At 38.6% G+C, this 12539-nt stretch overlaps 1 protein-coding gene across 1 annotated transcript in view; it reads right to left on the bottom strand.

Annotated features, from left to right (window-relative positions):
• DOCK5 (dedicator of cytokinesis 5) overlaps window positions 1-12539 on the bottom strand; it is a 458078-nt gene that overhangs the window by 53087 nt on the left and 392452 nt on the right. Inside the window, exon 43 of the mRNA XM_053718116.1 lies at window positions 6340-6424. Coding sequence (XP_053574091.1) covers window positions 6340-6424 — 85 coding nt within the window. The remainder of the gene's footprint in view (window positions 1-6339; window positions 6425-12539) is intronic.

Here is a 12539-nt window from a genome sequence, read left to right as displayed (position 1 = left end):
GCTCCTACCTAGCATAATATCACCTGGATTATGGTTTGTATAGATACGTTAGCTCCCATAATATGTGCCCTCCAACTATGTTAAAGTGTGTCTCCCCTCACCCTTTCCCGCTCTGAGTGATAGAGAGGGTCATATCCATTATCCCTTTCCCGTCTCCGTCCAGTAGTGACAACGACCCTTGAGGGGAGATGCAACATATATATCTTTACTGTATTGATCCAGAGGTGATATACTTTCTATGCCAACCAAGCCTTTAGGTTAAAATTTGTATTCCTAATATTATTATTTTTTGATTGTCCCTAAGGGCTTAGATGTCCGCGGCCGGGATGTCTGAGCCTTTTCACTCTTATATTTGTAGACATGATGGACGGAATCTATAGATTAGGGACTACATAATTAGAGAAGGAATACTAACATTTAGTGCACAGATACTTGGTTACTCTTCAAGTTTACTAAGGCACCGTTGATATACCTGCATGTTTTGAATTCTCCACTTTTAGCGTGTACCATTAAGTGCAGGGCTCATAATTTGAGGCTACGGCCGTTGCTATACTGTGATATACAGCCTTCCTTTTGAGTATTAGATATGTTTTTTTAATGCAGGCTGGACCTGCACTGCAGCTATTGGGTGTAGTCTCCCTTCTCATAATGTATATCTAGTTCAGTAGCCTGTCAGACTCTACTATGTCAGACATCTCAATAACCCAGCGGGAACTAGTTCATGTCTGTGTATCCACTAATACCCAGTGTGCTCACAAGATTTTCCAAATAGATATGCTCTTGAGCTGTGAAACCATAACTTAATTGACCCCCCCCCCCCCCACATATTAATAATGTCACCTTGTTTGGGTGAATTAAACACGCTGTTTTTCTTGTCTATACCGCACCCTAAACCCTTTTAATTAATGCAACACATTATATTGTTAACCTTTTGTTCTCCTTTTAATTTTGATAAGCTTATTCAACATTCCATATATTTCGAATTTAAGGTTTTAAGTATCCTACCCTAACTATTACATTAAAAGGTAAAAGAGGTTCTTCATTTAGGGCCCATGAGTGACCCCTTCACATTAATGTTTACCTACCTTGTACTATGCTTCTTGCAACTGTATGGTCCATGAGTGGCCGTTCCAATCATTTTGTGGGTAAACTGTTTGAGCAACATTTATTGCTTGTTTTGAGAATGTAATTTGTCGTTCACTCATATTGTGTTTTTCTCTGATGTGCTTGGTAACATATTCTCTAACAACTTATTTCCCCTTATATTTTGTATTGACAATTACCCATTGTTTGTTTTGAAAAGAACCTCAATAAAAAAAATTTAATAAAAAAAAACAAAAACTTATTACACCTAATCTAATAGCCCTATCAAAATAAAAAAGCCCCCCAAAATAAAAAAAAAACATAGCCTAAACTAAACAACCAATAGCCCTTAAAAGGGCCTTTTGCAGGGCATTGCCCCAAATAAATCAAACAACCCCCCAACAGTAAAACCCACCACCCACACAACCAACCCCCCAAATAAAATCCTAACTAAAAAAACCTAAGCTCCCCATTGCCCTGAAAAGGGCATTTCGATGGGCATTGCCCTTAAAAGGGCATTTAGCTCTTTTTCAAGTGTCCAAACCCTAATCTAAAAATAAAACCCACCCAATAAACCCTTGAAAAAACCTAACACTAACCCCCGAAGATCCACTTACAGTTTTGAAGACCGGACATCCATCCTTAACGAAGCCAGGAGAAGTCTTCATTCAAGCGACAAGAAGTCCTCAATGAAGCTGGGAGAAGTCTTCATCCAAGCCGGCAGAAGTGGTCCTCCAGACGGCCAGAAGTCTTCATCCAGACGGCATCTTCTATCTTCATCCATCCGGCGCGGAGCAGGTCCATCTTCAAGACATCCGGCGCGGAGCATCCTCTTCTTACAACGACTCTTCTGGAATGAAGGTTCCTTTAAGTGACGTCATCCAAGATGGCGTCCCTTGAATTCCGATTGGCTGATAGAATTCTATCAGCCAATCGGAATTAAATGTGGAAAAAATCCTATTGGCTGATGCAATCAGCCAATAGGATTGAGCTCGCATTCTATTGGCTGCATCAGCCAATAGGATTTTTTCACCTTTAAATCTGATTGGCTGATAGAATTCTATCAGCCAATCGGAATTTAAGGGACGCCATCTTGGATGACGTCACTTAAAGGAACCTTCCTAAGAAGAGGATGCTCCGCGCCGGATGTCTTGAAGATGGAGCCGCTCCGCGCCGGAAGGATTTAGATAGAAGATACCCGTCTGGAGGACCACTTCTGCCGGCTTGGATGAAGACTTCTCCCGGCTTCATTGAGGACTTCTTGCCGCTTGGATGAAGACTTCTCCCGGCTTCGTTGAGGATGGATGTCCGGTCTTCAAAACTGTAAGTGGATCTTTGGGGGTTAGTGTTAGGTTTTTTTTAAGGGTTTATTGGGTGGGTTTTATTTTTAAATTAGGGTTTGGGCACTTAAAAAAGAACTAAATGCCCTTTTAAGGGCAATGCCCATCCAAATGCCCTTTTCAGGGCAATGGGGAGCTTAGGAATGTTTACTTAGGATTTTATTTGGGGGGTTAGTTGTGTGGGTGGTGGTTTTTACTGTTGGGGGTTGTTTGTATTTTTTTTACAGGTAAAAGAGCTGATTTATTTGGGGCAATGCCCCGCAAAAGGCCCTTTTAAGGGCTATTGGTAGTTTAGTTTAGGCTAGGGTTTTTTTATTTTGGGGGGAGGGGGCTTTTTTTTTTTTTTGATAGGGCTATTAGATTAGATGTAATTAGTTTAAATATCTGATAATTTCTATTTTTATTTTGTGTAATTTAGTTAATTGTATTTAATTAATGTAATTTACTTAATTGTAGTGTAAGGTTAGGTGTTAGTGTAAGACAGGTTAAGTTTTATTTTACAGGTAAATTTGTATTTATTTTAGCTAGGTAGTTATTAAATAGTTAATAACTATTTAGTAACTATTCTATCTAGTTAAAATAAATACAAACTTGCCTGTGAAATAAAAATAAAACCTAAGATAGCTACAATGTAACTATTAGTTATATTGTAGCTAGCTTAGGGTTTATTTTACATGTAAGTATTTAGTTTTAAATAGGAATTATTTAGGTAATGATAGTAGGTTTTATTTAGATTTATTGTAATTACATTTAAGTTAGGGTGTCTTAGGGGTTAATAAATTTAGTATAGTGGCGGCGACGTTAAGGGCAGCACATTAGGGGTTAATAAATGTAGGTAGGTGGCGGCGATGACGTTGGGGGCGGCAGATTAGGGGTTAATAATATTTAACTAGTGTTTACGATGCGGGAGTGCGGCGGTTTAGGGGTTAATGTGTTTATTATAGTGGTGGTGATGTCCGGAGCGGCAGATTAGGGGTTAATAATTTTATTTTAGTGTTTGTGATGCGGGAGGGCCTCGGTTTAGGGGTTAATAGGTAGTTTATGGGTGTTAGTGTACTTTTTAGCACTTTAGTTATGAGTTTTATGCTACAGCTTTGTAGCGTAAAACCCATAACTACTGACTTTCAGTTTACGTTATGGATCTTGACGGTATAGGCTGTACCGCTCACCTTTTGGCCTCCCAGGCAGACTCGTAATACCGGCGCTATGGAAGTCCCATTGAAAAATGACTTTTTGAAAGCTGCGGTAATTACGTTGCGTTACGGCCAAAAAAGTGTGCGGTGCAGCTAAACCTGCAAGACTCTTAATACCAGCGGTAGTGAAAAAGCAGCGTTATGAGCCATAACGCTGCTTTTTCACCCATACCGCAAAACTCGTAATCTAGCCGCAAGTGAATTAAGCACATTGGAAAATAGAAGTATATTGGAAAGTTGTTTAACATTTTATGTTCTATATAAATCATGAAAGAACATGTTTTGTTTAAATTATGGAGAAGATAAAACTGTGAGATTAAAATTCTTCATTACATAAAAGTAAGAACCATAAAAAATATTGCATAGCCAGTCAGCACATCTAGGCAAGTAAGTAACTGTTTATTTGCATACCTTACCCAGAGTTCTCTGTTGCATTGATAACAATGTATACAAACTACTTCTATGGGAAGGCAGGCGGGGACACTTACCTAGATGTGCTGATGAGCTATACAATAATTTTTATGGTATATATATATATATAAATATATATATATATATATATATATATAAAAGTAAACTAGTGGATCTGCACTCACTAGACTTTAAAAAATTGCACTTTTTTTGAAAGTCCAGTGAGGGCGGATCCACTACTTTATTATGATACTTACTTCTATTACTGACACCCTGGCTATCGTCTGAGGATATGCTCCCCAAAACATTACATCAATAAATAATTAGATTTGATTATAAAATCCAGTGAGTGCGATATTCTTGCAGTATATTTAATATAATATATAAAGTCATATAAGGAATCACGATAGAAAAACATACTGTAAAATATTTGCAAATAAATCCATAAAAATGTTTATTCAATGTCAAAAAAACCTAATCCGGCTAATACGTGTATATGGTTATTATTTAGCATTTACTTTTAATATGTTGCCAGACTCTGTAGCACTGGGTACGAGTAGAGTACACAGTAATAGTGATTCATTGCATTAAAAAAAAAAAACAAGAACACCACAGATACACAGAATAAACAAACTAAATAAATCATATAAATAGATGAGATGGAGAGCCCTGTTCTGATGAGCTTACAATCAACCAGATATATGGACATGGACATGAAACCCAAGTTTAAACAACTTTCCAATTGACATCTATTATTTAATTTGCTTCATTCTCTTTTTATCCTTTTCTGAAAGGTTTATCTAGGAAAGCTCAGGAGCACCAAAGAACCTAGGTTTTAGCTGCTGATTGGTGGCTGCATATATATAGCGATTATTATTGGCTCACCCATGTGTTCAGTTAGAAACCAGAAGTGCATTATTGCTCCTTCAACAAATGATACAAAGAGAATGAAGCAAATTTGATAATAAACTGGAAAGTTGTTTAAAATTGTATGTTCTAATTAAATCATTAAAGAACATTTTTGGATTTAATTTCCCTTTAAGGGAGCTATGGCTTTGAAAATTTGATTTTTTTTCGTCAAGTTTTTATACATATATTTATACATGGAATAGAGTGTCTTTTTTGTCAAGTCATTATACAGAGATAACTGGATAAACAGTTATTCAGTGAGAACACATAATAATACAATTATACATCAGTAGGCCATATAAATGGGTATGTTGCAATACAGATGCATATCTAATCCAATGGTTGTCATGGAGAACTACAGTGCAAAGTGCTGCTGGCCTCTCTCTAGTAGCCAATAGGATAACTCACTAGTGCAATATTATTAGCCAGACATACAGAACCACATCGATTCACTTTGAGGGAGAATGTGACGAAATACAAAATACATTAGAATGAATCCAGTCTGTCATGGAGCACTGAAATAAATACATTTCCAGCTACTGCTAGATGTTTCTGACAAGTATAATTAATTTACTTAAAGGGTCAGGTAACCCCAACATTTTCTTTCATGATTTGGAAATTTTGGATAGAACAAACAATTTTAATAAACTTTCCAATTTACTTTTATGATCAAATTTGCTTAATTCTCTTGTAATCCTTGGCTTAAAGGGACATTAAACACTAAATACATGCTAGATAGAATGATGCATTCAAAGAAAAGATTAGTCCATGAGTAACATGTAGATGTATTTTTTAAAGTTTCATTAGTTGTTTAAAAAGTGACAAAATAAGTGTAAAGTTTTAGTGTCTATAAAACACTGGGAGCTGCCATGTTTTAACTTGTGTTACCTTCTCTGCTGTGGCCAATTAGGGACCGTTATAAATAGGTCACTAGAGTGTGCAGCCAATGGCTGGGTGGGATATAACAGTGTTCTGCACTTCCATTTCTAACAGGAACTGAAAAGCTCACAATTTCAGAATGGAATTACAGGCAAAGAGGACAAAATAAATAATGAAAGTATATTGCAGAGTTGTTTTATATATACAATTTATCATTTTATATTACCATCTCAAAGTGTTTAATGTCCCTTTAAGGAACAGCATAGCAGTTAGATGAACACATCTAGTTAGCCAATCCCAAAAGACACATGTGTGCAGGTACCAATCAGCAGCTAGCTCCCACTAGTGTAGGATATGTGTGTATTTTTTCCCAACAATGGATACCAAGAGAATGAAACACATTTGAAAATAGAAGTGAATTTAAAAGTGGCTTAAAATTGCACGCTCTATCTGAATCATGCAAGTTTAATTTTGACTTTCCTATCCCTTTAACAAGAGTATTAAATACAGAGGTGTATACTCACCGCAAACTCATTGTCTGGATCCTTCTCCCCTCTACGGAATGGTCGCGAGTAAGTAAAACTTTGCACCTCATTATAACGATAGTAACTGTAGAAATGTACACGAGATCACATTATTGCTCTGTCCTGCACTAAGAATAACGCAAATCTGGTATAACAAGTGGATGGTAAAAAAACAGTTAACACTGACATTTTTTATTAGAGCAAACTATACTTTTAATGGAGAGAAGAAAGAGTTATTAGCACTCATAGTAGTGAGTAAAGTGTTGCCCTTGAGTTCGAAACAAAATACTGCTGAAAAATGTTGCCCTTTTCCAAACGTAAACCATTATCTCTTGACAATTTGCATAACAAAACACATGACAATTATATGGAAATGAAGTATTTACATTATACTGATACTTATTACTTTAAAACCCAAAGGTGTGTGTGTATATAATTGTAATTATTAAAGGACCAGTCAACACATTAGATTTGCATAATCAACAAATGCAAGATAACAAGACAATGCAATAGCACTTACAGGCCCATTTATCAAAGGGCTTGTGGACCTGATCCGACACTGTGGATCAGGTCCGCAAGACCTCGCTAAATGCGGAGAGCAATACGCTCTCCGCATTTAACATTGCACCAGCAGCTCACAAGAGCTGCTGGTGCAACGCCGCCCCCTGCTGACTCGCGGCCAATCAGCCGCCAGCAGGGAGCTGTCAATCAACTCGATCGTATTCGATCGGGTTGATGTCTGGCGATTCCTGTCCGCCTGTTCAGAGCAGGCGGACAGGGTTATGGAGCAGCGGTCTTTAGACCGCTGCTTCATAAGTTGTGTTTCTGGTGAGTCTGAAGACTCGCCAGAAACACGGCCCTTCAAGCTCCGTACGGAGCTTGATAAATGGGCCTGTTAGTCTGAACTTCAAATGAGTAGTAGATTTTTTTATAACAAATTTCAAAGTTGTGTATATTTCCACTTCCCTTGTACCATGTGATAGCAATCAGCCAATCCCAAATGCATATACGTATAGTCTGTGAATTCTTGCACATGCTCAGTAGGATCTGGTGACTCAACAATTGTAAATATAAAAGACTGTGCACATTTTTTTTAATGGAAGTAAATTGGAAAGTTGTTTAAAATGACATGCTGTATCTGAATCAGGAAAATTTAATTTAACCTGAGTGTCCCTTTAAGTATTTACTGTCCTTTTAAAGGGATAGAAAGGTCAAAAATGAAATATGCGTAGATGCATTTCAATTTCAAGCAGAAGCATTTTTGCAAATAATTCCATTAGCAAAAAATGCTTCTAATAAAAGTTATTACTGTTTTTATGCGCATTACGCACATATTCTGCAAGGGCCTGTGCAGTATTCATGTACCACACCTTCTCAGAGTGTCAGCAGTGGCTTGTATGACACATATTACGTCTTCAGAAGCAATACACATCTCTGAGCAAGCATGGTGTTTGGAATTCTGGTGCACGGGCCCTAACAGCATATATGCGTATGCCACAGAAAAACAGTAATCATTTTTACTAGAAGCATTTTTGCTAATGGAAGTATATTGCAAAAATGCTTATTTTTTTAATTTGAAATATACCCACGCATATTTCAGTTTTGAATTTTTCTATCCCTTTAAGCTTAACAGGGACATTATAGCGAAAAACAAAATACACATCAGTGCATTTCAGTTTTTAATAGAAGCATTTCTGCAACACATATGAACAAGCAATAATGCTTCTAGCTAAAACTATAATTCAATTATGTTTTTACTGATCGATTTTAACTATTTCTATTTTTTTTATTTTTTTTAAACTTTTATTTATAACCAATAAAGGGTAAAATAATGCATACTGTTTCATCAGCCCACCTCGCAGGGTGAGTTAAAAGACAGAAATAGCAATACAGTAAATTGTGGAATCATATATTGGCATATAGGTAACTTTGAACGTTTTCAAAGGATCGACGAGTGATCTAATAAATATGTGTTTGTACCACAATATTGGGGTTTTAAATATTATTAAACTTAACATAAAATACAGACACAAACACACAAACCAAACAAACCAAACAGACAAACAAGGAATAACCAGTCCTATCAATAGTAATACTGAGAGACTTAGCATGAGTGGCAGTCTGACTGAACAGTGCCCATATCTATGTTTACAATTTTTTTTTTTCTAAAGGTAAGGGATATCAGAATGAGGTGCTGAGCAGTTTTCTTATGCAACTGGGCCACATAATATAATGATGAATTATATGTTGTTAGTATGATACTAAAAATATTACGATAGTTTACATAGTTCCGGCAAATTGCAAGTCTTCAGTTTAAATCCGAATATTTCTATGGCGTTAGAAATAGGCATTCAAATTCAATACATACAGAACCTATCTGAGCAGCTTTATAATACTATATAACCTAAATAACAGACATGTTCAAAATTAATAGCTTTCTTGGTCAAAAGGAAACATTAGGACTCAAATTGATGTTCACTCTTTTAAAGCAGGGATTATTACTGATTGATATATGTACATAAGGAGATGAGACATCCTGAGTGTGGGAATATAAATATATGTTATATAACTACAACAACTACAGTTTTATAGGAGAGATGTCATAGGGTAGGATCTGGTATCAATAATGAGAGGTTGCTCCAGTTTTAAGGTACTTATAGTTGTGGTGTTCTCTAGGGAGTACTATCAGGTGCTGCTAAATAAATAGTATGTTTATATGTTTAAGAAGGCAGCTTATGCGACGGGCTTTAATATCTTAGTTCACCCAGAATACCACTCAGATGAGTGCAAAGTGTAATATGCCAGGTTATAAATCTGTCGCTACTTTACACACAGTATCCCTTAGGAAGTTAAAAAATAATAACAGCATAACAATTAAAACCAAGCATATGCGTAACAATAACACACACAACATAGCCGGGTTTAAAACAAGTCAGAACAGCTGCTGACCAACAGGTTCACATATTTGATGGAATTGAACGACTACATGCAGACATTTGAAGATGCTGAGTATTTTATAGTGGTATAGAAACTAGCCGAGGAAGTCAGCTCTTGAGGTTGATGCGATACACAGTAAGCTGGGACATAGGGCTGCAGACAAGAAACAGACTACACAACTCCAGCCCGGGATGGAGCCCGACATCTCTGTCTTAAGAGAAAAGGAAATTTATGCTTACCTGATAAATGTATTTCTTTTACGATATGACGAGTCCACGGATTTCATCCTTACTTATGGGATATCGCCTCCTGGTCAGCAGGAGGAGGCAAAGAGCACCACAGCAGAGCTGTATATATAGCTCCTCCCTTCCCTCCCACTCCAGTCATTCGACCGAAGTTAGGTAGAGAAAGGAAAAGCCAAGGTGCAGAGGTGACTGAAGTTTAGCAAAAAATAAATACCTGTCTTAGAAATGACAGGGTGGGCCGTGGACTCGTCATATCGTAAAAGAAATAAATTTATCAGGTAAGCATAAATTTCCTTTTCTTTTACAAGATATGAAGAGTCCACGGATTTCATCCTTACTTATAGGATACAATACCAAAGCGTCAGGACACGGATGAAAGGGAGGGACAAGACAGAAACCTAAACGGAAGGCACGACTGCTTGAAGAACCTTTCTCCCAAAAACAGCCTTGGATGAGGCAAAAGTATCAAATCTTTAAAATTTGGAAAAAGTGTGAAGAGACGACCAAGTTGCAGCCTTGCAAATCTGTTCAACAGAAGCATCATTTTTAAATGCCCATGAGGAATCCACAGCCCTAGTTGAATGAGCCGTAATTCTTTCAGGAGGCTGCTGTCCAGCAGTCTCATATGCAAAACGGATGATACTCTTCAGCCAAAAAGAAAGAGGTAGCCGTAGCTTTCTGGCCCCTGCGTTTTCCAGAAAAAAACAACAAATAATGAAGATGATTGACGAAATTCTTTAGTCGCCTGCAAGTAAAACTTCAGGGCACGGACCACATCCAAGTTATGTAACAGCCGCTGCTTCTTAGAAGAAGGATTAGGACACAAGGAAGGAAAAACAATTTCCTGATTAATATTCTTATTAGAAACAACCTTAGGAAGGAAACCAGGTTTGGTACGTACCACCACCTTATCAGAATGGAAAATAAGATAAGGAGAATCACATTGTAAAGCTGAGAGCACAGAAACTCTGCGAGCAGAAGAAATAGCAACCAAAAATAAAACTTTCCATGATAACAACTTAATATCTATGGAATGCATGGGTTCAAACGGAACCCCTTGAAGAACCTTAAGAACGAAATTTAAACTCCAAGGTGGAGCAATTGGTCTAAACACAGGCTTGATTCTATTCAGAGCCTGACAAAAAGACTGAATGTCTGGAACATCTGCCAGACGCTTGTGTAGTAAAATAGACAAAGCAGAAATCTGTCCCTTTAAGGAACTTGCTGACATCCCTTTCTCCAATCCTTCTTGGAGAAAGGATAAAATCCTGGGAATCCTAACCCTACTCCATGAGTAGCCCTTGGATTCGCACCAATAAAGATATTTATGCCATATCTTATGGTAAATTTTTCTAGTAACAGGCTTACGTGCCTGAATCAAGGTATCAATGACCGAGTCAAAGAACCCTCGCTTAGATAAAATCAAGCGTTCAATCTCCAAGCAGTCAGCTGTAGAGAAATTAGATTTGGATGATGGAAGGGTCCCTGAATGAGAAGGTCCTGCCTCAATGGAAGCTTCCACGGTGGCAGAGAGGACATGTCCACCAGATCGGCATACCAAGTCCTGCGAGGCCACGCAGGAGCGATGAGAATCACTGAAGCCCTCTCCTGTTTGATCCGAGCAATCACCCGGGGAAGGAGCGCAAACGGTGGAAACACATATGCTAGGTTGAACGACCAAGGCATCTATCAGTTCGGCCTGAGGATCCCTGGACCTGGATCCGTATCTCGGGAGCTTGGCATTCTGACGAGATGCCATAAGATCCAGCTCCGGTCTGCCCCATCTGAGAATCAGGGTGGCAAAGACCTCCGGATGGAGTTCCCATTCCCCCGGATGAAACGTCTGTCTGCTCAAAAAATCTGCTTCCCAGTTGTCCACTCCTGGGATGTAGATTGCTGACAGATAACAAGAGTGAGCCTCCGCCCACCGAATTATTTTGGATACTTCTGTCATCGCTAAGGAACTCCTTGTTCCTCCCTGATGACTGATGTAAGCCACAGTCGTGATGTTGTCCGACTGAAAACTGATTAATTTGGCCGAAGCCAACTGAGGCCAAGCCTGAAGCGCATTGAATATTGCTCTCAATTCCAGAATATTGATTGGAAGTAGAGACTCCAACCGACTCCACACCCCCTGAGCCTTCAGGGAATTCCAAACTGCACCCCAGCCTAGTAGACTGGCGTCCGTTGTCACTATCACCCATGAGGGGCTGCCCCTTCATGCTGTCTTGGGAGCAGCAGCGGGCTTCTTGGGTTGTTTACCCTTGTTCCAAGCCTGGTTGGGTCTCCAGATGGACTTGGCTTGTGCAAAATTCCCTTCCTGCTTAGCGGAAGAAGAAGAAGGGACTCCCTTGAAATTTCGAAAGGAACGAAAATTATTCTGTTTACCCCTCTGTTTAGCTGTTTTATCCTGAGGTAGGAGATGACCCTTACCTCCCGTAATGTCAGAAATTATTTCTTTCCTTTGAAAGGAATAGCCAAAAGCTTTGATTTAGAGGACACATCAGCAGACCAAGATTTTAACTATAACGCTCTACGCGCTAAAATGGCAAATCCTGCATTCTTAGCCGCCAGATTGGTGATCTGAAAGGCGGCATCTGTAATAAAAGAATTAGCCAGCTTAAGGGCCTTAACCCCTTAATGACCACAATGTACCCTGTATGTCACTGGTCGTTAAGGGTTTTTTCAGGACATAATAGCACAAGTCTAGCAAGAACACGCTATTAATGCCCTCCCTCCAGCAGGCTTTGTGGAATAGAGCAGTCTCAACGCTGGTGGCAAGACCGCGCTATAAAACAATCAAGTCCCAAAAAAAGGCCAGTGACATACAGGGTACGTCGCTGGTCCTTAAGGGGTTAATTCTATCTAGGATTTCCTCTAAAGGCAGCCACAGTTGTGACTGGTACAATGCAGGCCGTCGGTTGTAATAGAAACCCTTGATGAACAAATAACTTTTTTAGAAGACCCTCCAACTTCTTATCCATGGGGTCTTTGAAAGCACAACTATCCTCAATTGGG

Source organism: Bombina bombina, chromosome 6, assembly GCF_027579735.1.
Source record: "Bombina bombina isolate aBomBom1 chromosome 6, aBomBom1.pri, whole genome shotgun sequence".
Classification (NCBI taxonomy): Eukaryota; Metazoa; Chordata; class Amphibia; order Anura; family Bombinatoridae; genus Bombina; species Bombina bombina.
Note: the sequence above shows the minus strand (reverse complement) of the source record. Positions and strands in the feature narration are given on the sequence as shown.